We start from the raw sequence: 27,742 nt of genomic DNA on the forward strand, positions 1-27,742 counted from the left end.
AATATAATATTTTTTCTTTCTTATTTTTAAATATATTTTTTATTGATAATATTATATAGCTATATGATACATATGAAACAAATTAATACACATCTTCAAATAAATTGATACATAATTTTTAGAATATGAAGTTCATCAATACATAGAATACGTGGCATACACTTACCAAATTATTATCAAACAACTCAATATGCACCTCCAAGCAAATTAATATACAGCTTCTGATATTTAATATTCATAAGTACACACTACATGGCCTGAGGATTCACACTCATCAACTTGCTAATATATACTATAAGCTTCTTTAATACACACCAATGTCTCTAGGCAAAAAGCATATTTTTGAAACTATGTATCAATTTATCTAAAGAAATATATTAGATCATACTAAGTGTATATTAAAAAAATTTATAGTATGTATTAAAAAGTTGATGAATATGTATCATCATATCATATAGTATGTACTTGTGATATAATATTTAGAAACTGTATATCAATTTTCTTGGAGGTATGTATTGGATTATTTGATAACTAATTTGCTAAGTATGTACTACCTGATCATGTATATATATTAGTGAACTTCATATTTTAAAAACTGTGTATTAATTTATCTAAAGATGTGTACTGGATTATCATGAGATATGTATTAAAAAAACTTACAGTATGTATCAAAAAATCGATGAGTATATATCAGCATACTATGTAATGTGTATAGATTAACATAATATTTTAAAAACTATGTATCAATTTATTTAGATATGTGAATTAGATTGCTGGATAATTAATTTGCTATTAATCATTTAACCGTATATTGTGCATTGATCAATTCCATATTTTAAAAACTATGCATTGATTTTTCTGAATGTGCATATTGACTTGATTATTAATTTGTTTGGTGTATATCACTTGGCTATATAATATGTCTCAATAAAAGTATGTTATAAAAATGAGAAAGTAAATAAATATTATATTTTTTATTATTAATTATGAAACTAATAATTTGTTAATTAATATATTTTTTATATTAATTATGAAACTAGTTTATCTCTCTCTCACTCTCACACTCACACAAACACATAGGGGGTGTTTGGTTGGGGGGAGTGGGAGACTGAAATCAAAATCGAAATAGATGACTTCCATTCTAACTGTTTGATTGGGAGGAGTCTTATTCCGATTCCGATTTCAGAATAGAATGGGAATGGCTCAATTTATATAGAACTCAATCCCTACTCTTCTCTATAGATTCAAATTTTCATTTCAATTTCAATTTCGATTCGATTCCGGTCATGAACCAAATACTTCGAAGGATTTGGCTATTTCGATTTCAATTCCGATTCTAAGTTATTTCGATTCCTATTTCCAATCTGATTTCGATTTCAAACCAAACATCACCGTAATGTATTTGGAGCCTAATGGCTTATAGCATGCGCCAAGGATTGACATTTTTTATTCCAGGACCTGCATATAGGTCCAAAACTGTCCATAAATACACTTGGATAACAACTTTTCTTAACCAAGTCAGGTTCGGGTTAACCAAAACCAATCAACTTGTAAATGGGTCAAATTTGGCTTATAAGCCAAATGGATCATCGAGGCCTCAACAAATTCTTCACAATTTTATTGGAAGAGGAAAAAATTTTCTTCAACCTATTCAACTCAAATATTTTAAAAATTAATATAAAATACTAATTTTAAAAATGAGGTCTAAGCTCTTTAATTTTTACTAGAAATAGTCAAAACTATTACATAAAACCTCAATTTAAACCAGTGAGGTTTAAGACTCCAAAACTGAGCCCACATTCCTCATTCAGTTGAAAAAAGAATTAAGCAAAAGGTAAACTAGCACCGTTTTCACTTTGCTCTGGTCCATTTGTAGAAGCCTATAGTTCAAGGTTTCTATTATACTACCAAAACCCATCCTTTTAAAATCTGATTGGTTCCTTTATAGATGGGCCCAAATTTTCAAAATAAAAGAATATTTTAAAATTCTAACCTAAACAAAAGTTAGGCATGGAATCAACACTAACTTCATTTTCTACTATGTAGCCAATTTTTTTTTGATTTGGCAACCCAAATTTTTGGTTCATAATTGAATACTGAGGTAGATCTCCCAAACCCCGCTCAAACCTTCTTCAAGTGGCTAAAATGGTGCATAACAAGTCTAATTATCCTCATTATCAGGACCTTACTCTCACCCGAATTCCTAACGTGCGAGACTCTTGCTATTATAGGATCCGGAGAAGATTGAATGTATATATACCCTTACCACCCAGCATGCTAGGTGCATAAGACTTCTACATCTATAGCCATAACCCCACATGTCATTGCACTAAACTTCCATCATTGCAAGGTCTAAGGAGAATTAGATGTACAAATTGCTTGTGTGTTTGAAAATTGACACACAGCTATACAAATAAACCTCGTTTGGTTCGTGGGAAGAATTTTTCTTCTCAGGAAGTAATTTCTGAAAAATTATGAGAATTAGATGTAAAAATTGCTTATGTGTTTGAAAATTGACACACAGCTATACAAATAAACCTCGTTTGGTTTGTGGGAAGAACTTCTCTTCCCAAAAAGTAATTTTCTGGAAAGTAACTTCCTAGAAAGTTACTTCCTGAAAATAGGATTTTGGTATATTTGATTGACCATGAGAAGATGACTTATTATAAAGTAGCTTATGTTTAGATGAACACCTATTTTTCTGAGAAAACTATATAAAATACCTATTATACCCTTAGTAGATATAAAATCATACATTTTTACTCATAAACTTTATATAAATATTAATATTATATTTATATTAATATAAATATAATATTAATATATTATAATATAATATTAAATCATAATAATTTATTGTATTAATATAATACTAATATATTAATATTATATTAACATAATATAAATCTTTTAATATAATAAATTTATTAATATAGATATAAATATGATATTATATGAGGCTTCAATCTCTCTTCAATTAGCCCAGGCACCTAAATATTATACTAATATTAATAAAAATATTATATTAATATAAATATTAAAATAATATTAAAATATAATAAATATTAATATTATATTTATATGAATATTAAGATAATATTAATATAAGATTATATTACTATTTAATGCTTCATCCTAATCATCTATTGATATTTTACTAAATTTTAATTATAGATCTTAAAAGGGTATTTTAGGAAAGTACCACTTTCTATGTCACGGAAAGTACCAAAATCCATCTTCTCCATGGATTTTCACTTTTCATGAAATGTAAGAAGTGACTTCTCATGGAAAGTACTTTTTTCACTCTTTTTCTCCTCTTAAAACTCCAACCAAACAAGAGGCACTTTCTTCACTTCCCAGAAAATGCCTCTTCCCCCCTCTACTTTCCGTCAACCAAACGAGTCCTAAAGGAGAAGCCAATGCTCTTCCGAAGCGATAAGCACCACAAATCCATGAAACCATATGTCCATAATCTGAGATGCCATGTGTCCTTCATCCTATAGTGCAGGCAGCCCACTTTGCCGTTAGGTTGCTTACATAAAAAAATAATAAAAAAAATATGGCTGGTTGCATTAGAACAAATAATTAAAAAAAGAGTATGGTGGCCTTACATCCATTTATCTGGCATAAAAAAAAAGAAAAAAAATATGTGCTCTGCGATAGAACCTTCCATGGATATTCATTGCAGGATGGAATTCGATTGAATAGAGTAATTCCCAGATAGCCTTTCTTGACTGATTCAAGAGGAATGATGGTCTGAAAATGTTGGATAAGATTGATGGAGGGGACTGCTCAATTAGAGAAGTAGAAGATACAATATGATGGAGGACAGCTAGTGAGGGTGGATGGGGTTATAAATATCCCTCTCTCGTTATTGGGCAGTATGCTTCAGTGAAAGACAGGATTTTCAAGTGAGTTTTTTCACTATAGGTTAAATTTTGTTTGCATTATTTTCTCTGCTTTAGACTCATCAAACTGTATGGGGTGGTTGCTGTAGGTGTATTGCAGCCATCCATTCCCTATGCTGTATCATCTGAGCAAGGAAAAGGTCTGGTCCAAATCGAGGTGTGATTCATTAGCACTTTCACCTTCAATTGGGGGCTGCTGCATCCTTTGACAACTTTCCTCCTCCTATATTGCATCATGTGGGAGATAAGGTTATTGTGATCAATGTGGATACGGAACCACTGTTCAATGCAATTTGGGAAGGTTGTTGCGTGCGATAGCCTCCAATTCCTGGAGATTGCCATGGATAATTTAGCAGGCATCCATGGTGGCATTAAGGAAAAGGGAGAGGAGAATAGGGTCGAGATGGTTGCTGAACTTTAGCTCAATCCCTTTGGATTTTTTGTGGGGGTTTCTGGATTTGGATCCAAAGGAATTAGTTTTGGATTTTGGATTCGAGCAGGTCAATTCGGGTTTTATTAATTAAACTATTGGTTTAGGCTAAAGGGTCTGGTTTTGATTAACCGACCTAACAGGTTTGGGCTATTGGATGATAGGTTATTGGGAATTGGATTGGGTGGATTTGGGTTAGAATTTTTAGTCAGTTTTTTGGGTTAGGTTAGCTTGGATGATTGGGTTTAGCCTGGGTTTTCCAACAGGGTTCGGTTTGGGCTTAGGGTCAGGATTGGATCCCTGATCAGGGTTAGCATCGAGTAGTCTGGGCTTAATGTAATGGTTGGGTTGACCCTAGGTTTTCGAATAGGGTTCAATGTGGGCTTAGGGTCAGGATTGGGTCCCTGATCAAGGTCAGCTTTAGGGATCCTGGGTTTTCCAATAGGGTTCGATTTGGGCTTAAGGTCAAGGTTGGGTTCCTGATCAGGGCTAGCATCAGAGAGTCTGGGTTAGGGTTTGGCTTGCGGAGGGTGAAATGGCAGAGGGGGAAAGGACGATGGGTGGTGAGGGTCCAGGTTAGGGAAATCGTGATGGTGGTTGGTAGGTTGACGGTCGGTGTGGGTAAGGATTAGGGTTGAGATGAGTAGGATCTAAATTAGGGTTAGGGTTTAGATGGGGATGGTGGTTGGGAGGGTTAGGGTTAACATCGAGGTTCGGGCTAGGGCTAGGATTCGGGTTATGGAGATGGGAATAGCAACGGAGAAGTTTGATAGAAAATGAAGACATGGATAAGGAGAAGAGAAAAAAAAAATGAGAGGGGGTGTTGAATCCAGGATCAGTGGTAGGGGAAGATGGAAAGGATGATGGAAGGTACCAGAGGCGGAGAACCCAGTAGCGAGCTAGTGCTGTCGGCACGCTTCCTCAATGGCAATTGGCTTTAGGCTCCTTAGTGCACATCCTCGATCGATGAAATCGGCCCATACCGATGGGTCTAAAGAGAGAGAAGCATCGAGCGTAGATCTGGTGGGTGGTCGCAGAGCGATGATGGGCTTCGGGGGTGGGGTGGGGCTAGGGGGGAGGGAGGGTTTGGAGGAGGTAGCAGAGTGAAAATGGTTAAGAGAGGAGGCTGACATCCGACAAGGAAGGATCATCGGGTGTGGATCCACCAGGTGGTCGCAGAGCGGTGAGGAGATTCGAGGATGGGGCGGGGACCGGGGGCGGGTTTGGGGTAGGCGACGAAGTGGAAGGATCGAAAAAAGAGGCAGGATTATTTAGGGGGCCATTTGCAGGAAATGATTTATGCATGTGCCACGCATAAAAACCCCATGCGCCCTCATGACGCCCGAGGGACCCCCATAAAATTGTATGCAGAGACTGGTAGCATAAATATTGTATGCGGGTGGTTACATATTCTTGATATTTATAGTTGTTTTGTGCTGACGTCCTCATACTTATATTATGCAAAAATTACAATGAATATATATTGCTATGCTTTTATTTAGATTTATTTGATGAAAAAAATCTGACAAGGTGAATGTTATACCATATTAGCATACATTGATTTAATTTTTTTAAAAAATGCTCATTAACATAAATTACCAAGAAAAATTTTTTAGAGAATAGAAAAATTGAGTATGCTTATTAAATAATTCTTTTTTAGAAATTAGCATGAATTGATTAAATCTCTTTAAAAAAATGCTCATTAACATAAATTGACAAGAATTTTTTTTTGAAATATAGAAAAATTGAATATATTTATTAAATAATTCTTTTTTAGAATCAAGTTTATCATAATTTGATTACTTGTTTTTGAATAAAGCTCATTAACATAAATTACCCAAAATTTTTTTTTAAGGTTAAGAAAATTGAATATACTTATTAAATAATTCTTATGAGATCAAGGTACTTTAATTCTGATGATTGTATATGCACCCCTTTCCTCTATTTTTATTTTTATTATATCATAAAATTTTTATATTTGGATAATATGATTACAAAAAATCTACATATTTTTTCTACAATTCAAGGGACGGATCCCTTGCGTACGAAGATTTATGATATATTAGATGATGACATCAAATGATACTACTTATTTTGTATTAAATATCTATATTCTGCATAAAAAAAATAAAAATAAAACCAACATGATTTTATAAGAGATAGATAATATAATTTTAATTAAAATTATTAATTTCTTCAAATTATTATCATATTTTTACCATTTGTTTTTATCTTTTTTTTTAATTTTAACCCACAATACAATGCGGGTACACCGCTAGGATATCACAATAAAGCAACCTTGCCATCACACCAAAATCATTCTATCTAAAATCATACTTTACCAGCTTAGTTAGCTATCAAGTAAATAATATATTTATTTGAAAATTATATTTTTTGATGAGATATTTGGAAATTATATTATTTTGAGACAATAACTAATACAATTTTCTTATAGTTTGACCTTATATTATATTAATTATGTTCATTGACAGATTTGAAACCACAATTCTTTCACTAGATTCTCAAATTTAAAAACCATAATCTATATAACCACAATCAACATAATACCCTTTTATCTCAAGCCAAATTTTATTCCTCCAAACCGAACCATATAGGGTTGGTCCAGATACCGACTGCCACAACCCAATATTAGCGATGAAATTACTAATAGCCTGCTCTTCTCTTAGTAAATTCTATGCTGTCGCTTGTCATTATTTGATAAATAGAAAACTAAACTCAAAATCATTACATAGTCCAAAACAAAAAGTTGAGCACATTGCAGCAGCAAGGATTTGCAAGACTTAATGAACTGTGACTCACTTAACCTTCCTATTCTCGTTTCTTCTAGCCGCATTTGAAGTATACCTTTGTTTTTTCTGTCTCTTGTATTCATCATACAACTTGATGGATGATAGAGTGTGATTCAACTCTCTCCTCAGTCTCTCATTTTCTGCAATGTCTCTAAGCACCATGAAATGATCTTCCAACCTGTGTTTGACCTCTTCCTCATCTATTGTGTTCTCCACTTTGTGAACTTCATCAGGACTGATGATAACAAAATTCTTTCCCCTCGTCCTTTTACGATTTAGAGAAACTGGTTTACCAGTTGGTTTGAACAGCTCTCGTTCGATTGACGAGTCTTTAAAGGCTTGTGGCGGGGACGTCGTGGAGAGGTAAACCTGATTCTGGGCAGGGTTCATACTTGCCATGCTTGAAATACTAGTAGCCATGGATGAGATGGAGGGATTGTAATGCTTTGCCAGAAGACTAAGCTCCCATAGAACTGAAGCGAGAGCACCACTCAGGTTCGGGTCTGTAGCCTCTGGTTGATACTTCTGTATGTGGGCAGCACCGCAGCAGGGTGAGAGAGAGAGAGAGAGAGAGAGAGAGAGTAAAAGATGGAAGAAAGCAGATATTTGTGAAGAGGGCATAGGTGTTACCACTACTAAACCGGAGAGCGAACCACCACCAGCATCATTCTCCAACAAATTACGGCACTTGCTGTTCTTTTGGAGTAAATGTTTTAGTGTCACCAAGGCTGCATTACAATTACAGAAGTAAATTAGTATGATTGTGGTCACTTCCAGATACCTGACGTTTAGATTGTAATTTTAGAAAGAGGCATAAAATTTCTACTTCCGAATGTCTGCTTGCCAGGTACTATTAAATGCCAACAAGAATGATAGGGGTGAAACCTAGGAGAATTATGAATCTTTTAACAAAAATAGGATCTCCTGCTCTTAATTCAATAGCAAGTGGAAGAACAAAACAGTAAGTATAATTCAGAGAAGAGCAAAGTCTCAGAAAAATATCATTAACTGAATCAGTTTATCATGTCACTTCAAAGCTTGGAAACCTAGCGACATGGATTATATTATTCACATAAAACTCTGCAGGAAGTATAACAACTCCCCCAAAACATTTGTTTCTCTAAAAACATCACCTGATTGTCACATGCAAAGAAAGGTGAAAACATTATAATAACGCTAAAAGATCTCACCAAATAAGAGATATTAAAAAGAAGAGCAACCTGCCATAGCCTCCGCAGAACCAAAGGACAAAGAAAAAGTGGCCAGCCGTTTTACGAAAGCAGCAGCTCTATGCATATCATGTTGTTTTCCTTCCCATAGCATTGTTTTTAAAGCTTCAGCCAACACCTCACCCCGATCCCTGCTAGCACAGAATAACTAGTTGAATCTTCCCAGCTAACTTACATATTTCAAGCATATTCCACAATTCTGGCATAGTATGCTTAAAAAAAATACGTGTAGTGTTAAATGCATAATGTAAAGAATAATCCTGAGATGAAACTCAATTTCCAAAAGTATGAATAAAGACAAAGCCACTGGAAGTTGAGATCACCTAGATGGAATAATTACCAAGTTTAATGGACCAACCAAAAATGCATGATGATGAAAAAAGAAAAATTTAAGTGATTGAAATATCATGAAGAAAGACAAATGGAATAGCATGAGATGGTTATGCACAGGCCAATACAAATTTCTGTACTCTCGTTCCATACTTGTTCTACTTACCTACCACTAAGAGAAGACTGTTAGAGAGCTCCTGCAAATCTCATGGCAATGGGCTAACTAAATCCATTATAGCTTAAGATATATTTCTTAAGAGAAGCAAAAGAATACCAAACCACTTGGATATCAATTGACCCAATAAATAACTATATAAAACATATTAAGTGAATGAGAATCCATTAAGCCAACCATTGGGAGGGATGGTTATGGATATACAAAACTATATCACAACTAGCTAAAATAAGGAGGTTTAAGGTCAATATTTCATACTCTCAGATACGCCCAACATCCACCTCAATCTGCAAGGCATAAGCTTCATGGTCTTCCTATTCATGAAGAGAAATTCAAAACAAGTTGTTTCAATGTATGTCAAGAAAGAGCAAAGAAATTTGTCTTTTGGACTTGGATATCATACTGAACTTCGTAAGTATGATGATGACTATGATGATGAGCGCACTGACTATATGCACTTGATTCAGATGTATCAGAAAATAATATCAGATAAAAAAATAGCAAAATATGTTAAGTATCATCAAGTCTTAATACACTTGGATTGTAAAATAAAAATATAAGTATATACAAGTATGACATTCAAGTCCAAAACAATCAAGAGCATTCAAAATAATAACACCCTCCTAGCTCCACAGATTTTGAAAAAATAATAGCATGATGTGCCCCTACTAAAATGATTTACACATAAGGCAAAAAATTACACCACTGACTTGTGTCTTTTGTACATGACAATTATGCATCACTTTATAGCCTTACCCACAAATTCCAGATTTACTATCCCAAAATGACTTGGGATGGTAGGTTGAGGTAACTTGAGCTAATACTAAAACGAACTACAGTGTATTTGTGGTCTTTGTGGTGTTTAAATCTTAATAAGGTGATGAAAGACTTGGGTATAATGTGGTTTCAAGTAGTCTAAAGTCTAAACATAGGAGCAATTCATGCACTTCATAGTGGAAGCTATGTTCACTCAGAACAAAAATATACAAATTACATAAATAATATAAATCTACTCATTTCTAACTCCTTTTTATAAATTACAGTCTAAGAAATTATAGAATGGTAAAAAAATAAATTTTCAGTAATTTCAGGATTGTTAATGTAAAATATGTTTCATAAAACAAGGCTGGAAGCACTATGAAGTATGTGTAGAACTAAGAGCAGGATTCTGGAGCAGAGAGAGTGATAAATTCTGCTAACCTGTTTTTATTAATGTGAATTGAGAAAAGCAACAGCAAAATGAAGTGATTAACTACCAACAGAACTAATAATTAGTCATATAACTAATGTGGTATGGAAGAAACAAACCAACAACAAAAAAAAAAAGAAACATGGTACATAACAAGAAAGAGATAAAAAATAAAAGAGTGACATGTAGATAAAAAGTAAAGAACATAAAAATTTTTTAGCACTCCAGAAATACATAAAATTAATTGTAATTGGCATTTTTTCTGGCAACTAAGTATGTGACACAAATGGGGATGTATTCATACATCACCCTCCGATATTCCACTTGATAATTGAACAGAATATTAAGCACAATTAGAACAAGTTCTAATATCAAATATACATGCATTGCTGCTATATTATGAAGAATCAAGCTCCTTTTATAAAGAAGGCATTATCAATTCTTCTATAGCCCAAACAAGGCTCCCAAGATGCAGCATATGAATGCAATCCAGCACCCTGAGATAAAAATTTCAAGTCTTTGTGAAGCATAAAAGCTATGGCACGAGTGCCATAAACAAATTATCCATTCAGTGAAGAGGAAAAAAAAAACTTCATCCTGGATAAAGTCCCAATGAGGTCATATAATTCAACTTTAGCTAGACAGTATAAGAAGATAGATTCATAGTAAGCATCTAAGTGATGCAGGACCAGAGATTATGCTCAAAGGAGCAATATAGAATAAGAACTTCTAATAATGGTTATGTAAAGAATAAAGATTATCAAGAAATGGTTCAGGCAAGGATTGACTAGTAGAGCTTGGATATCATTGGAGCAATTGAGATCATGGGTGGAAAGATGATAAATGCATGGAATAAAATATTCTTAACCAAAGAAGCAGGTTAGAAAGAAATTGCAGCAATGATGGCTAGGGCTAAATCCTGACATTCAGTTGATCAGAGTCATAACACTGGTTTCTTTTCTTTGTAGAAGAGTTTTATATTAAGAATTCATGCGAGATGCAAACCATGTATTTCTAAGTAACTCATATGACGAAAGCATACAAGCAAGGTTCTGAGATTTTCAGAACCAAATTGAAAGGAAGTAGGTCCTTTTTGTATATTTTGCATGATATCGTGTATGGACTCATTCTAAATTATGATAAGAACTGCTATTTATGTGGGTTCATACACATCTGACCCCCCGGACCAAGCCACATCGTTCTAATCTGCTTTTGTATGCAGACAAGTTGCATGGTCGGCTACCAAGTGGCCTGCATCTGCATGAGCCCAAGCCCCAGAGATGTGGCCCTATACCTCATATATATCATCTTATTTTGACTCTGTCTTTATTGAACTACTTCTAAATTTCTATTATTTCACCTATCATGATTTTTTTTTTTTTGATATTTTAAATACCAACTGCACAGATGGGCCTAAGAGACTGCATACTCTTTATGCGCTATGCACTACTTTGACCACCTACATACTACTGCCACATTTTTAGATAAGAAATATCACTATATACTAATCATGGAGAACCAATGCACTTCTGGCAAGGGTCTATTTGATCTGTACCAAATTCCGTATCCAACTCCAAACACAACCCCTGCAGTCTCTCTCTTGGTGTTTGTCACAATATTTTTCTTACAAGCCCAAACATTTTAAAAAATAAATAAGGCTTGCACCTCAACTCATTAAGAATTTAAACACCTTGCCTTATGCCTCTGTCTTTTTGAACTTAGTGCAATAGTTGTGATATGCATCTTAAGCAAAGACATGAAAGAAAAACCAAATTGGGAAGATATACCGAGATAAAGAATATGATCGCCATTGAAGAATTTATTTGACAATGAAGCCAGGTGTTGTATAAATATTTCACATAAGAGATGCCAGATGCAAGATCCATGACATGGCTGAGCAGGTCCTAGAGGCACCACTTTTCAATACCTCAGAAGGAATTAGATCGATTTTCATGCGAATGATCATCAGTCAAACAGACAAATACTAAATACTAATAGAGGGCAAAGATACCAGGGTAATAGCAAAGAAATTAACATAACAGATTTGATGTTAATGAAGCTTAAAACATATATCATTTCTACTATATTTACTTATTACTTTGCTAACCCTTTGCTAACACAGAGAGTTTATGAGTCAAACCTGTCAGGTCTATACTCCAAAAGAAGGTTATAAAGCTGAACAAAAAACTCCTGCAGATCAACATTCAGTGCATCTAGGCTGTTCTTCATTACTCTAAATGCCACTATGCAGCATTGGAGACGTTCAGAAACAGACAAGTAACTTTCAGATGAAGAGCCTTCAAAGTAGTAACTGTATCCAGCAAGCTTCTTGAGGCACCCCATAAGATCACCCATAAAATCTAAATCAATCAAGTGCGAGAACTTCCCCAAGCCATTCAAGCATGATGCAAGTAATGGGTGGGATCCAGATGCACCAGATGCTGCAACAGCATGGGCCTTAGACCTGAAGAACTAAATAAGATTAATCCTCTGAAATGACAAGTTACATTTTAATACACAAAATATAAAAGTATAAAAGCCCACATCTTCATAAGAGTTCATAGAGACAGGAGTAACAAAAATGAAGAATTAAATTTTAGTCTCAAAACTGTCCATCTAGCATAACCAAAAAGAAAATCAAGGAAATCATGAACAAAGAAAAATAAAGCTTACACAAAAGTAATCTTTATATAGTGAAGGAGAAAAAGGCCTAATGACAAGACACAGCCACTCGTGCTTTTGATTATATCTGAAAATTTTCTTACCAGAAATGGTTTTAGCAACCAAGAAGGTATGAAACAGAGATCTGGTAAGGATTGAAGTTCAGGAAAACATAAATACTAAACAAACAGATAGTTTGAGCACAAAAGATAAGCATCTATTATTGCAAGTGAATATTCCTTGTTTTTACTAGCAATAATTAGGTAGATGCACCAACAATGATGTGATGAAGATGATGGTGGTGATGCTAATGGCGAGCCCACTATGTAGTAGATGTGGCAATGATTCTGCAAATGGTGGTGTAGCAGCAATTGCAATGGTGGTGGCTCGGCACTAGCAACATGATAGAGGCAGCGATGATGATGGCAGTGATATTGTTAAGGTAATCATACTGGTTGAGGTGGAGGCAGCAGTGGTGGCAACGTCGGTGGAGGCAAAACAATGGTGGTGTTTTTGTTAGTAAGAAAAATAAATTACTTGTTTTGGAAATACCAAAAGTAAGGATTTCTTACTCTCATTTCTTCTAGACATAATAAAAGTAATTTTTGAAAAATCAAAATGAAAACAATAGCATCAATGTGTTTTTTATCTCGGTTACTACGATTTTTCTGTTAAAAATAATTGGAAACAAGAAATAAAATGATACCAAGTAGGCCCTTAATTTTATTGCCTTTTTCAATACATTTCGTTTTTCATTTTGTTGTAACTAGTAATTAAATATCAGCATACCAAATGGTCTCACTTCCATTCATCAGATTATATCATACTAGATAATCATTTCTAGTGATAATGTCATTTAGTTTCCAAGGTTAAAGAAATGAAAATGGAAAAACAACATCACATTATACTGTCAAGTTAATCACAAACAGAATCACATAGTTTTTTATTCTAATATGATCATTCCTAATGCATGGACCTAAGGTTTGGGGGAATTAGCATCCATGTGGTATATCGTCAAGCATTTAACACCAACACTGTTGATCGAATGACATTCAAGTCCAAAAAATGAAGATCAATTATAATTAATCCTACTGTCAAGAAGAGATTATATTTACTCCTTTAACAGTCCAAAAATAGAGATTCTGTAGTGTGTGAAGTGTATTGTAGTTTTAAGATACACTATTACAGACTCTACACCTTTCCACTCACGAAAAGCAAAAGGCAAGCCATAATGCGAAAGGCAAGCCAAAATCATGGAAAGTTACATTACAACTAAAAACTTCTAAAATTTTTGATATAACCAAAATGTAAGGAGCAATCACAACAAAGTTATATATCATGCAAGCACCAAATCAAATAACAGCCACGAAGATAACAATAGGCTTAGCAAAATAAAGATATCAATCAAGTTTTTTTTCCTTTTTTAATAAAAATAGAAGTTTTTTTTTTTTCCATTTTTCAATGTAAATACTTTAGTTTTTTAGATAGATCTTTACAGATGGCTAAAATTTCCTACTTTGAAACTCCTTCCTTCTGCAAGGGGAACCTTGGAGGTTGCTCATTGATTACATGATTTTGAACAGCATAATCAAATTTGATAGCTACCCTATCCACTTACTGGCCTTCTAGGTTTAAGGACAGGCCCTTCGCCAGCTCTAAGATATGCCTGGTTAGGAATTTGACAGACATTTAGAGAGCCGAGTTCTAAACTGTTGCATAAATTTCTGGACCATGCCATGGTTTATAAAGCCAACCCAATTAGTAAGGGTTGTTAATCAATTATTGACAGGATATATTTTGCAGATGCAAGTACACGAGTATCTTCTTGCTCTCCCCATGTAAGACAGATCCAACTCTCATACTCACTTCAATGCAGCAAGGGCAAGATGATGAGAATTTGTACCTCCAAATAATGCTTGAGTTATTACGAAGGATGACTAATCATAATGACAAACTTGAGGTAACCCACTTAATGTTGCATATGCAGCTAAAAGAAACAAGAACAAGAACAGTACACAATTGAATGCAGGAGAGGACCACCTGCAATACAGGAAGGTAGGAGTGCTGAAACAACAATGGAACAAATTACAATCGTCTCATACAAAAGCTAACTTGGTTATGTCTTATTAACAATTTAACATTATATTTCTTTATAAATGGGAAAATAAAAATGCAGAACGAATTTATTACACTAGATAGTTAACTTGGACAGATTCATGGCGAATCTAGGTAGCAGATGAGCTTCTGGGAACTTGTGAGCATCCACAAGCTAGAGCAAGAACAAGTACCAGGATCAGGTTTAACCCCCCAAAAGGTTTCTAAACCCAAGCATGATAGAATTATTTCAGTGAATATTTAGCATGATTTCAGTGAATATTTAACATATTTCAGCTGAACTTTTCATTTCTAGCTTTAATTTTCTTTATTTTCTTGATAATGATAAGTCTTTTTTGATTATCATAAAGCTCAATATTCAAGTAACTATATTGGCCACCCTTTCTGTGGTGTAGAGTAAAACAGCTCAATTTTTCTCCAGTATGAAGCACACCTTGAGAGGGAAGGATCCATGCTATGTTTCAAAATACGGAAATATGTCTCAAAAACAGCAGAAAGTGTTTCTGATTGCATCCTTCGTCGCTCTTCTGAGTCTGGAGCAAATGAAACAGCCTTAAAATCTGCATTGACCTGCAGAGAAAATAAGGTTCTTAAATTAGTATAACAAATCAACACATTGAAAAATTTAAGAAGTGGATTGTTGTAAGGCACCTCTTCTCTCGTTTTCACCATTAATTCCTGCCTGACTTTCTTTCTATCACTCCCTTTCTTTCTATCACTCCCTTGCACTTCATTTGAGCCCTCTTGATTCAGCCAACGCTTTTTTTTCTTGGGTTTCACCTTTTCCTCCTTACTTTCAGATTTTCCAAGATCTTCATCAAATGTCAAGGATAAAAAGACCTAGCAAATCATAAAAAAGACATATAAGACAATAGACAGGAAGCATAAAAAACAGACATCTTCTATACCTCCAGAGGACATGCAAAATATACATATTCATGACTCAGAAGTTCACAGCCAACAGTTCTGAGGAAAATTCCTCCAAATACAATTAGCTTTAGGTAAAATGAAACTGAAAACAGGAAAGCTGTCTAAATTTATAAATAAAAGTTGGGATTATAAAAACATACGTCTATACTGTCGGGATGAAGTTGGCAACTATGGAACTTCACATGATCAGCAATCAATCGAACAGCTTCCAGAGTTGCTTGACCACCATGCTTTCCCTCATTGATGAAAAGTGACCTTATCGCTTCACAACAGAGTTTCCTATGAAAGAAAAGAAAAATAAAAAAAAATCAAATGTCTTAACTGCTCCCAACATATTGACAACATTATTCCTCCAATAAGCCACAATCAGAAAGATACGTGAGCTTCTAGCCATTTTCATCACCAATAAGCAATCATGCTTCTTCTCCAAGCCAAGATTTTGGACAAGATCATGTTCTAAAATGTGACGGCAAAGAGGTTCAAGTTAGTCTATATAGCACTTGCAACAGTTATGCCAGCTGTATAACCATGAAAGTGCAATCAAGGAGATGCATCTGGAACTTCCAATTGAATATATTATATATGTATGTATGTATGTATGTATGTATGCTCATGGTCAAGACAATAATAAGGACATTTGATATGATCATCATGATGACATTGAACTCAATGTGCTTCCGATGAGATTTTCATCATCGTGTCTGAACAGAAAATCACTTTATATGGTCCAAAATCTTAATTTTTATTGCTAATTTTTCTGTAAGATAATATACAAGGTACCCTGCAGTCTAAGCTTGTTTTCAGCAGCATACAAATTATTAAGCATTTCAATAGTATGAGATATTGTAACATGGACATCTGAGAATCTAAATTTATGATACACAATTATATAATATACACTGCCTTCCTGTCTTGAATTTATTTCCCTTGGCAAATACTAATTAACAACATATCGAATCCTATTCATTTTTTACTTAACAAATAAGTTTAAATAAAAAAGTGGATAATAACCAACAGAAATCCTATCAGTGTGGCTCTCCTATCTTTGGCCTTCTCAAATCTCAATTAGGAACATCTCTCTCTCTCTCGCTCTGAAATACTCTATTCACAGCTGGCTTCCCTCCTCATTGGTTTTTGTTCACAGTTCACGACTCACCTCTTACCTCTCCAAGTTCCTATATTAGACTTTCGCTATTGGAAGATGAGTGCATTCATCCCTACAGCAATAATATTTTATAAAAGAAAACTAGCACTTAACCCCTGCATTGCGGGGGTTTAATTGATAATAATGATATATTTTTTTTTGCTATTAATGTTAGTAAATCCAAAAATCAAGAATGCTATAAGGTAGGTTTGTAGAATACATTCTATAAAGAACCATTGCAATATTCTTTGTTTTTCTTTTTTTATTGATTTTTTCGATCGAATTCTTCTGTTGATAGCAGAGAAAGAGAAAGTCTTTTTATTTCTAAATTTAATACTATAGAGAGTGAAAATGAGGGTTGTAAAGGATGGTGCATTTGGCTTGTAATTTTTTTTTAAAAAAAAAATAGATTGAAGGATGCAATACAGATAAATAGCCCAATGGTGCCCCCTCGGCCGCCGTTGCCGCGGCGGCAATGGTGGCTGTGGACAGACTGGAAGCCTTTCAGGCTGTCGATGCCACATCCATGATGTCCGATAGCCATCGACTACAACAGCCTTTGCAGCGGTTCTCATTGCTCCTCCCATCTCTCCCTCTGAAACCCTTCAATCCTAACCTAGGAGACAGAAAGAGATCGAAGGAACGAGGGAAAACATAGGAAAGATTCACGCATACAGAATCCTATAAAGAGATGGAGGTTGCATGGGGACACAGGGGTTCGAGATTCCTTTGCATTTTGAAAAGTTACGTCCTTCTCCGAAGTGGTGACTTCTAAACTTGACATGTGACATTGCGGGAGATTATCCTATAATCTTACTGTTAACACGAAATACCATCCCTAATATCTGTGTATCGCTTTACCATTATTATATAGATATAGATTATATAGATACTATTTATATTTATATTTTTTATTTTAAAAAATATAAAAAATAAAACTTGACACGTGCATTGCGGGAGATTATCCTATAATCTTACGTATCAATATGGAATGCCATCCCTAATACCCGTGTATCGCTTTACTATTATTATATAGATTTAAAATATTCTTTATTTTTTATCATACTATTCGTGCTTTTAATTCTTATTTAAAAAAAAAAATACAACTTGGCACATGACGTTGCGGGAGATTATCTTATAATCTTACGTGTCAACACGGAATACCACTCCTAATACTCGTGTATCACTTTACTATTATTATATAGATTATTTTTTTATCATACTATTTGTGCTTTTATTTCTTATTTAAAAATATAAAAAATAAAAAAATAAAACTTGACACATGGTGTTGCGGAAGATTATCCTATAATCTTACGTGTCAACACAGAATACTACCCCTAATACCCGTGTATCACTTTACTATTATTATATAGATATAGATTTAAAATATTCTTTATCTTTTTTACCATACTATTCATGCTTTTATTTCTTATTTAAAAAATATAAAAAATAAAAAATAAAACTTGAACATGGCATCGCAAGAGATTATCCTATAATCTTATGTGCAATACAAATACCACCCCTAATATCCACGTATCGCTTTGCTATTATTATATAGATGCTTGCTTCATGCTCATGTTTTTTTCCCTTAATTAACACTTTTTAGTTAGGTTTTTTTCCTTTTGGATCAAAAGCATGGAGCTTTATTTAGCAATATGTCAAGTGTTCTTTTACAAACAATCCTTAGTTGATATTCTAGAGTTTGATGAACTCATGATGCAAGAGTCACATTTTGTTACACCAACTAACTTAAGTTAACATATTGTAGAAAACAGAAGTCAGCCTAGTTCCCTACATTTTTGAGATATATATGTTAAAGAAACATCCTTTTCAGTTCTTAATAAAATTGAAAAGTGTACCTCATGCTGATTATATTTGATATCATAAAATAGATATGGATTCAATAAAATTACAACATTGTATGGACATATAAAAAAAACAATTAATTCCTAATTTATGATCCAGGTGTCATTTTTTTAACCATGAAAATTGTTGTTTCTTCATTCAAAAGTCTTTTCTTGGAGAATTTTGCATCCAAATTTAATTGTATGAAAGAATTCGTACACACCTTTACTAAAGATGCATTCAAATTCAATTACATAAAAAATTTTGAATTAACATTATTACAATTTTATTAGATAAATATGCAATTTTGAATAAGTTGAATGTCTCCCACCCCACAATCCTAGCATTACTCCTGTTAATAAAGAGAAACAACTCCAACTATTATCTTATTTAAGGCCCTGGAAGACTCACAAAAGAACAAATGATATAGTATGTAAACGTATGAGAACCTTACGACATCATCCGAGGAGCTTATATTCTTGATGACATTAGCTGATAAGCTCTCACGAAAGTTGAAATGTGGTACAGCATCTAGAAGACTACACATGCAACGGACAGCAACATGGTGAAATGTAGGCTGCTTATCCAAGGTTATCAGTTTTTGAAGATATGCCTGGAACATATATAACATTCACAAAAGTTGTCATGCAACTGTAGAATCACAAAACAATGACCAAATATAAAATTGTCCAATAATAAATAATATATAGGTACAATGCCTGCAACATAAGATTACGTAACCCTAAATGCATCATATGTGATTTCCATGCGATGAAATAGACATTGTGCATGTTATTATATGGATGCGATGCAGAGCTCATAAACCACATAGTCAAAGCTGAGACTGTTTTTTATAACTTCATTCATTTTCTGCTCCACATTAGCTAGTAGTCATACGCTAACCATGTGATGGCAACAACTATAGAAAGTACCATACCATATGCATACATTTATATAATGCACCCAAGAAATCATGTTGCATTGCCTGTACGGTAGATTCACAAGCACAGAAGCTTTAGCTTGTAATATGGAGCTGCTTCCTAACATCGATTCTTTAAATTACTTTACACCACAAAAGCCTCCAATAACCAACACCTATGAGGAACATTTTTAATATACCAGCAATATGATAACCATCAATCAGGATAATCACTGATTTACTAATCATTCATGCTTAGCATTGAGATTTTCTATCAAAAAAAGGATGAACAATTCAGTGGATCTCTTAAATTGGATGCGCACCATTCAGTCTTAAAAAACATCAAATGTTGGAGTAACTTATAAAAGTGTCACGTCTTCCATTTATAAGGGCAAACAGAAATGCATTTAGAAGACTTCCACATCGAGCATCTACCCTTCTATGGAACAACTGGACAGCGTCCATCAAAGAGTAAAGGGATGAAACAAAGTTGTTGACATAAGTGAATATATAAATTTCTGTGCTATTTGCTAAGCCTTTTGGGAACCAAAAGCTCCATCAAAAGCATATATTTCTGAGAAGCCCAATGCACAATATTTTTCCATTACAATCTCTCATTGATCAACATATTCAATTTTCAGCATGTATCAGTAGAGGACCAGTTTTTTTCATTACAACTTACAGTGACCTGAAAGAGATCTAAAAGATCAACTTTTCATTCTCCTGATATGGGATATGAGTTCCATCACCTACTTTAAATTATATGCATTGGGATACCATCCTTTTAACACATTTCTTTATGTTAAAGCGTCCTCCAACTTTGTAGCATGTGTTCACGATGATTCATCCAACAAACTTCAAATTTCCTCCTAAATTCTAAATCCTAATCTTGAAAAGCAAGATTTAGCTCAATGTCCATAAATAGACGAAGCTTTATACATTGTTATTATTAGATTCCACTAGTAAACAAGGAACTATCCAACATAGATTCCATGAGTAGAGTACAAAAGACCAGATTCGTTGTTCATATACTTATACTCAAAGATTATTATTCCAAAAGGTGAAATCTCTACTACATTTATGTGGTTGATACATAAAACAAACTTAATCAAATGCAGTCAAAACCACAACTAAAATTATTTATATAAGCAAGTCAAGTTTGGGCTTTTTGTCTAAAAAGACAAAAATCTGAAGCACTGTTGTTAAGGGCAGTCACTTGGGCAATTAACAGGTGGCCAACCTAAGCCAGGTGCTGCTACTATCCAGGCATCATATAATGGCAGGCATTTGAAACAATGACTGCGAGCAGGGTTTGTAGCAGTACAAAGCCCTCATGCTATATAACTTCAATTGCCGATATTAAAGTTTTAAACTTGTATTTGACCTTGAACCAAAAGGCACACCATTTGATAAGGAAAAACTTTAATGATATCATGACAGACCTAATTATCAACCTATGGATATTAATAAAGATTAGTAGGTAATCAATTTCCAGGATCATGACCCAAATGAGTAACTGGATACATATGATCTCCTAGATATGAATCTAGATCCAACACTATATTGATTATGGGTTGGAATTCATAATGGAAGACTAAGGAAATAACTAGTTCAGGTAATTAGTTGCTTCAGTACCATTTATCCCATTAAGAAGAACACTTCATCTAATCATGACTGTAGAGTCATCTAATTATGCCTGTAGAGCTAAATTTCCTTATTCAGTATTAGGACAAAAACCAGTTAGCTAAAGGAAGGATTTTCAGATAATAAAAACCACAGATTTAAGAAATACAAAAATTGTGGCCACAACTTAGTTAGTCAACTAAAAGGACTGAACAATCGACCAAATTTACCCACTGAATCTGCACAAAATAGAAGTGGAGTGCATTATGTTAGGTGCAACGTTAAATCTTTGAACCTTGTACTGAAGAATAGGCATCAGAATGGTTCTCTACTCATCATGGAACCAATTCTCTGATATCTGCTAGAAGGAACTAAGATCCTCAACTTGGCTTCCTTCATGTTCAACGAAAATTTTAATGAAGTATGGTAAGGAAAAATGGAAGAAATATAGAGTTGATCATTATAAAATTCTAGATGTCATTAATTCATGACAAAGTAGAGTCTAGAGAACTTATGTATAATAATCTTTCAGTGATAGGGTGAAACATAAAATTTAATCACTGCCTTTTGACTTCTACAATTATCCTGGGTTAGGATATACTACTACTTAATACTTATACTTGTATGTCTCCTAATAAGAATCAATATCCACAACTTGGCTTTCTAGAAGTTCAAAGAGAGAAATATTTTAAGGTATGGTAAGAAAGGAATAAGGATTTGAAATAATTAATAATTCTAAATTTACATAGCTCATGACCAAAGTATATTCAAGAGAACATATGTAAAATAATCCTCTCAGAGCTAAAGGAGAAGTTGATATTGGATGACTGCTTCTTTTTACTTCTACATCTATCCTGTGTAAGGGAATACAGCATGTTCCCAAATCCTGCTTGGTACCAATTACAATTTGTGTTTTGGGATGAAGTAGAAAATTTTGAATTGTTACTTTGTTTAGTTAGAAATGCATTTCAACAAGCTTATATGAGCAATCATCTGAATGATGAGCATGGAGTGATTGCATATTTTCCTGATTCTTGTAGTTGCTATGAAGAGGATGATCTCATTAGCAAATAGGCTATTGTTGGTGTTACCATTGTATCATGCTCCAACACTCCTTGCATAAGCAAGACTAATCCACCAAAGCAAATTAGGAAAGTTTAATTCCTATGTCATGAATTTTGCTCTCCATACTCTTACTCTTCTTGTGGTTTGATGCAAAACAAGGGTCCTAGCTGTGATCCATCAGAAAAAGATACTGAGAAAAAAAAATGAATGGCAATGGTTCAAAAATGAAAAAGGAAAGCTTGATGCCTGGCAAAAATATGTTATAGTCATAGAATAGAGAAAAAGAGAGAACCTTGTATGAGCGTAGAAGTGTAGACTCATAGAACCGTGTTTGCTGTACTGCTTTTGAAACTGTCATCTCCAGCTCCTTTTCAGTTGGTAACCTGATACGATAGCTGTAGAGACAGAAACATGTTGAACGAAGAAAGTGCTTCATTGAACATATGCATACACTTTGAAGGCCAGTTTTATTTAGAAGGGGAAGAATCCAGAAATTTGTAGAGAATACCCAGGAATGATGTCTTTGAAAACAGCCAGTAGAGACATCAAGCCAAGCTTGACTATGTTATGGTCTTCATCATCACAAATCTGCAACAACTCCTTAAGGACTTAATATTTGCCTCAGGATTTTCAATCAATGCCATCCCAACTTCTGCCAGTCTAATTTTCTTCTTTGCAAATAACTCTTCAGCTGAAAGGTCCTCCTCCACCTTAGCCTGCAGATGATATCAGAGTTCAATGAGTAATTAGTATACATGTATGCATTTGTGTGTATATACATCCATGATATCAGAGTTCAATGAGTGGTTAGCATGCATGTATATATTTGTGTGTATATACATCTGTCCATGTAAAGAAAAGGTGAAGACAGGAACAAAAGGGTAGATCATCTTCAATTATTGTCACAACTCTCCCGTGTTCCATAAATTGCGGGAGGATGGTGTAATAACAGAATATTATGTTACTGTTCTAGTTGAACTAATCGATATGATCTGACATTCAAAAAGGGGTTATGATATGATCAAAAGGCAGTGATAGAAGAGCCAAAATCATCTACACAGATAGAGGAAAACATGATATAACATACATCTAAATAATCCCATTTATGCTGAGTAAATCAGCAAGCTTCTAAGGTCAAATTGACTTTTCATAACAACACTAGATGCAATGGTCATTTGAAAAAAACACTTTTTAAAATGACCAATTAGTAAGCTAAAACATCCCTAAGCAATGGTATTAATGATATTATCGCCATCATCACCATTATACAACAGCAGCATATCTGAGAGATTGTAAAAAAAAAAAATCCAAATTTATGGGGAAACCTGAACATGCTATGTTGACAACTTTATCATGTACTATGGGTTTCCTCCATCCTCACCAATAACATAAGTTTAGTAACAGATGAGTGTCAGGCTGGAGTAACAAGTATCACGAGTTATACAGCAAAAAATGTAGATCAAATCACAGAAAACTATAACCACACATGCTATTTATATCAAATCACGTGTTAGAAGTGCATTTTTACCATATCACTAAACAGTGAAGGAAATGATTTTAAGTGAGCTAGCTTTAGAGAAGCTGACAGTGACCAACATCTTTCAAAAACTTGATAACATTATTCCTTTTTCTTTTTTCTTCCATTTTTGCAGAAGTTGGTCAGTGATTATAATAACTTAATAGACAGTAATGAATGGGAGAAAAGAGAACCCAACACTAACATGATCAAGGTTCATTGTATCAGTACCAGACCCCATACCGGTACCATCCTATTACGGTGTCGGTACACAATGCGATACGAGACGGCAAGATGTACCAAGTGTCGGTATGGTATGAGACTACATTTTTGGTACAAATGGTGTCAATCGATACAGCAAACCTGAACATGATTGTTACAACAGAAAAGATGGTTTATGCACCACTTTATCTAGATAGCAAGCCACAAGTCTGCTAGAGAATTAGACCACCTAACAACATTAGAATTCCAACTTTACTTAATGTCTATGTGCCACTTCATAAGCTACTCATAAAAAGCGATTTGCAAAGTCCGAGTTGTGGTTAAAAAATTCAAAAAACAGTTAATTCTTTGGCCAGGCTGCTCCAGGTAATGCACTTCATGACATGAGTTCACAGAATATGACCGAAGATTATATCCTAACTAGTAACCAGGCATGTGCAATGCACATCTAAAGATGAGAGAAAATAGAGCAAGTGATAGAGACAAATCTGTTTAGAAGTCCAATCAAGGAGTTCAATATATTTGGAAGGCAAACTAGAGAAAGAGATAAGAGTCCAATCAATTTAGGAGGGGGTCCAATTTAATAGGGAATGCAGATAGAGGGAGAGCACAAATGTTAGTTAATGGAGGCAAGGAAGTTAATGGAGTAATTAATGTATTTTTTAAGAGAAATATGAGGGATATTCTTGGTTGGATGCTCAAGCTTATAACAGGCAGAGGCCACCTATTCTCTGTAAAAGTATTGAAGTATCATGCCACCAAAATGGTTACATACAGCCCACAGGAAGCTATGGACCATAGAAATATTATTTCCATTATTTGTATATCTTTCAATTCATACAATGTCAAATACCATATGGTAATACAAGTTACAATATGCAAATATTTTTAAAGGCTCGACTAATCACAATAATAAAGATCACACACAATAAACTGAACAGATCAAATATTGTAGCTAGACAGAAGCTCCAGGAACTTGGCATTCAAGAACCTGCCTCATCAAAAATATTGACTACAATGGCTAGTGTAGATTGGAAACCATGCCTGTGTATCTAGAACTGCTCCTGGTTGTCTGTCAAATCATTGCCTGCCAGTTAGTAAGCAATTGTCCAATATAGCATTACTGATGGCACCTTTGCATGTCATTTATTATGCACAGCCAGAAAACTTCCAAACAGACAAGTCACATACTGCTACTTTGATTATAAATCATGTCATCACTCATTATAACCTATTCTTTTAAGAGATGCTTTTAGAATGGCAAATGCTTTTCAAGGAATTCCAAAACAGCAGTTGCTTGATCATACATTTCTTGTCATCACAACTTATCCTTGATTCGCAAAGTGAAAATTTCTTGTTACTGATACTATCTTTTACTCACCCAATAAAATTCCACTTCAAATTTCAAGTTGGTCTTAGAATAGTATTTCAATTAAAACATATCAAAATTTTCCATAAAACATAAATTAGCATGAATTTCTAGCACCTCCTATCTAATGCAAATATTCAATCATATTTGAACTCTTAAAGTCTTTCAACCCAATTCCAACATCTCAATAATAAGCAAGTCTATATAAAGCATGAGGTCTACAAATCAACAAAATTTCTATGATCTCACATGCATATAGAAAAGTTAAATCGATCCACCAACAATCCCTTCTGATGATCTACTTGAAGCTTGTGAGCTTGAGTCAAATAGTTCCAAAAATAAAGTGGATGTGTATGTCTATTTGATAAACAAAGGGACTCTTAAGCATGGAAAAAAATCATCAAGCACTGTTCTACATATTTTTCTAAAAGTTTTAGTATCGCTTGGTGATGACTAATGTGATCTAGGTAATTTGAGATGTCAATATTCATCACAGTAATTCTAAATTTTTCAACACATTAATAATGTTCATAATAGTTAAAAATAGGAGCATTAATTTTTGGCCGAAAAAACAAAGAAAAGAGTCCAATTATTCAAACTCATACAGAGAATTGTCCAATGATACTTAGCATGAAATTTAAAGAAAAGAGCAAAGCAATATGGTCTTTTCATATTTTACAAATGGAGGCAAATCAAGCAGTGGATCATCAAATACAGAAGGTAAATGTTTCATAAACTGACAACGATAGCCTATAAGGTCATGTACCAGCACTTCTGAGTGTAGTTTTTCTTTTGAAGCATCAACTTTTGCTTCCTCCTCCACTAGTTTCTTAGCTTCCTTTCTGCTTTTCTTCATCTTTAGCCTTCGTTCTGCTTTTGTAAGCTTTACTACATCAGCATCTTTCTTACCATCTTTCATCCAAGATGCAGATTCATTTTCATTGGGTATGTCTTCAGATCTTAAACCTTTGGCTGCAGTTCATGCTACAAGTGTCAGTAAAGTAGCAATGCTGAGAGTATTCATTGCATGAAACACCACATCAAAATATAAAAATACACAGGTTAATAGAACTGATTGGCAGAAGTCAGCTAAATGGAGAACTGCTCAAATATTCAATATTTAAAAATAAAAGAAACACATGCACACGCACTTGTTCTTTTTCAAATTTGTAAAGGATTTTATCTGAACTATGAGAAGACATTGAGCATATTTTATTTAAGGTAAAAAAAAAAACTGTTAGCGAATTTTTAGCAAAATGAATTTATTTACTAGTCATCCAACTACCCAACTAATCCCACAAGAACTTTTTCATTAAAGACAGCATCCACTTCTTCCTATGTTTGCTAACTGAAATGATTAAATAGATGTTGACCTTGAAAAAAGATGAAGAAATTAAACAGATAGACCATTGCTAACTCAAATAGGTTCTTGTCAGTTTAGTTACACAACTATCTACATTTCTCAGCAAATAAATAAATTATGCCACTGATGCAAATAGCAGAGATAATTACATTAACTTCCCAATGTTACCAACCAAGCTTAAGCACTTTGCAAGACCACAATATCCATGCTTAACCAAAAAATATGTAACAAGTTCATATAAATCAATAGAGTTCATGTCTTCAAAAATACAGGTTGGAATATATTACAGGCAGAGCAGAAAGGGGGTTAGTGGTTACCCATCTTGTATTGCAACTCTCCATCTAATGTTTTAATTGGAAGAGCATCAACAGGATCCATGCAGTGCTCATCTTCCTCCTTGGATTTCAGGATAGCAGCTTTTCTATTCCGCTTCTCATAAAGAGCTTCCAGTTCATCCTCCTTATGATCAGCGACTCGCGTAACATGTCTTCAACACCAAATTCAAAAATGAAAACATAATGAAACAAAATAACGAGGAAATTCAGTGTCATCTGAAAAAAACCGATTTTGATATGAATCCGCAATAAAAATCCAATTTTGCATCTGTAAAATTAATCAGATGAAGATAATAAAACTTCCGATGTCAAGAAACTTTTTGTACCGGTTGATTGAGTTTGTGTCCAATTTGGTGAGAAATTTAGCATATTTCAGATTCTCTCTCACGAAATCGACATCCTCGTCGGATACTTCAACCTCATCGTCGGCAACCTCCTGAGGAAGCTGGGGAGAAGTATCACCTTCTTCTTCTTCCCCATTAGATTCTTCCACGACAAAATAGATTCTACCACGACAAAAGAAAGAAAAAATACGGTTAAATCATCCACCGAAAAAGCAAATAG

At 34.1% G+C, this 27,742-nt stretch overlaps 1 protein-coding gene across 1 annotated transcript; it reads right to left on the minus strand.

Annotated features, from left to right (window-relative positions):
• Nucleotides 1-6,908: 6,908 nt before the first annotated feature.
• Nucleotides 6,909-27,680, minus strand: LOC105033815 (nucleolar complex-associated protein 3). Its single transcript, XM_073260642.1, is given in 15 exon segments — nucleotides 6,909-7,673; nucleotides 7,779-7,876; nucleotides 8,369-8,508; nucleotides 12,212-12,535; nucleotides 15,281-15,417; nucleotides 15,499-15,687; nucleotides 15,918-16,056; nucleotides 19,216-19,379; nucleotides 22,666-22,768; nucleotides 22,882-22,981; nucleotides 22,984-23,089; nucleotides 26,247-26,452; nucleotides 27,161-27,330; nucleotides 27,505-27,631; nucleotides 27,634-27,680. Coding segments are annotated over 15 exon segments (2,547 nt in total). The 5' UTR covers nucleotides 27,659-27,680; the 3' UTR covers nucleotides 6,909-7,154.
• Nucleotides 27,681-27,742: the final 62 nt, after the last annotated feature.

The sequence above is a fragment of the Elaeis guineensis genome, chromosome 7 (genome assembly GCF_000442705.2).
Source record: "Elaeis guineensis isolate ETL-2024a chromosome 7, EG11, whole genome shotgun sequence".
Classification (NCBI taxonomy): domain Eukaryota; kingdom Viridiplantae; phylum Streptophyta; class Magnoliopsida; order Arecales; family Arecaceae; genus Elaeis; species Elaeis guineensis.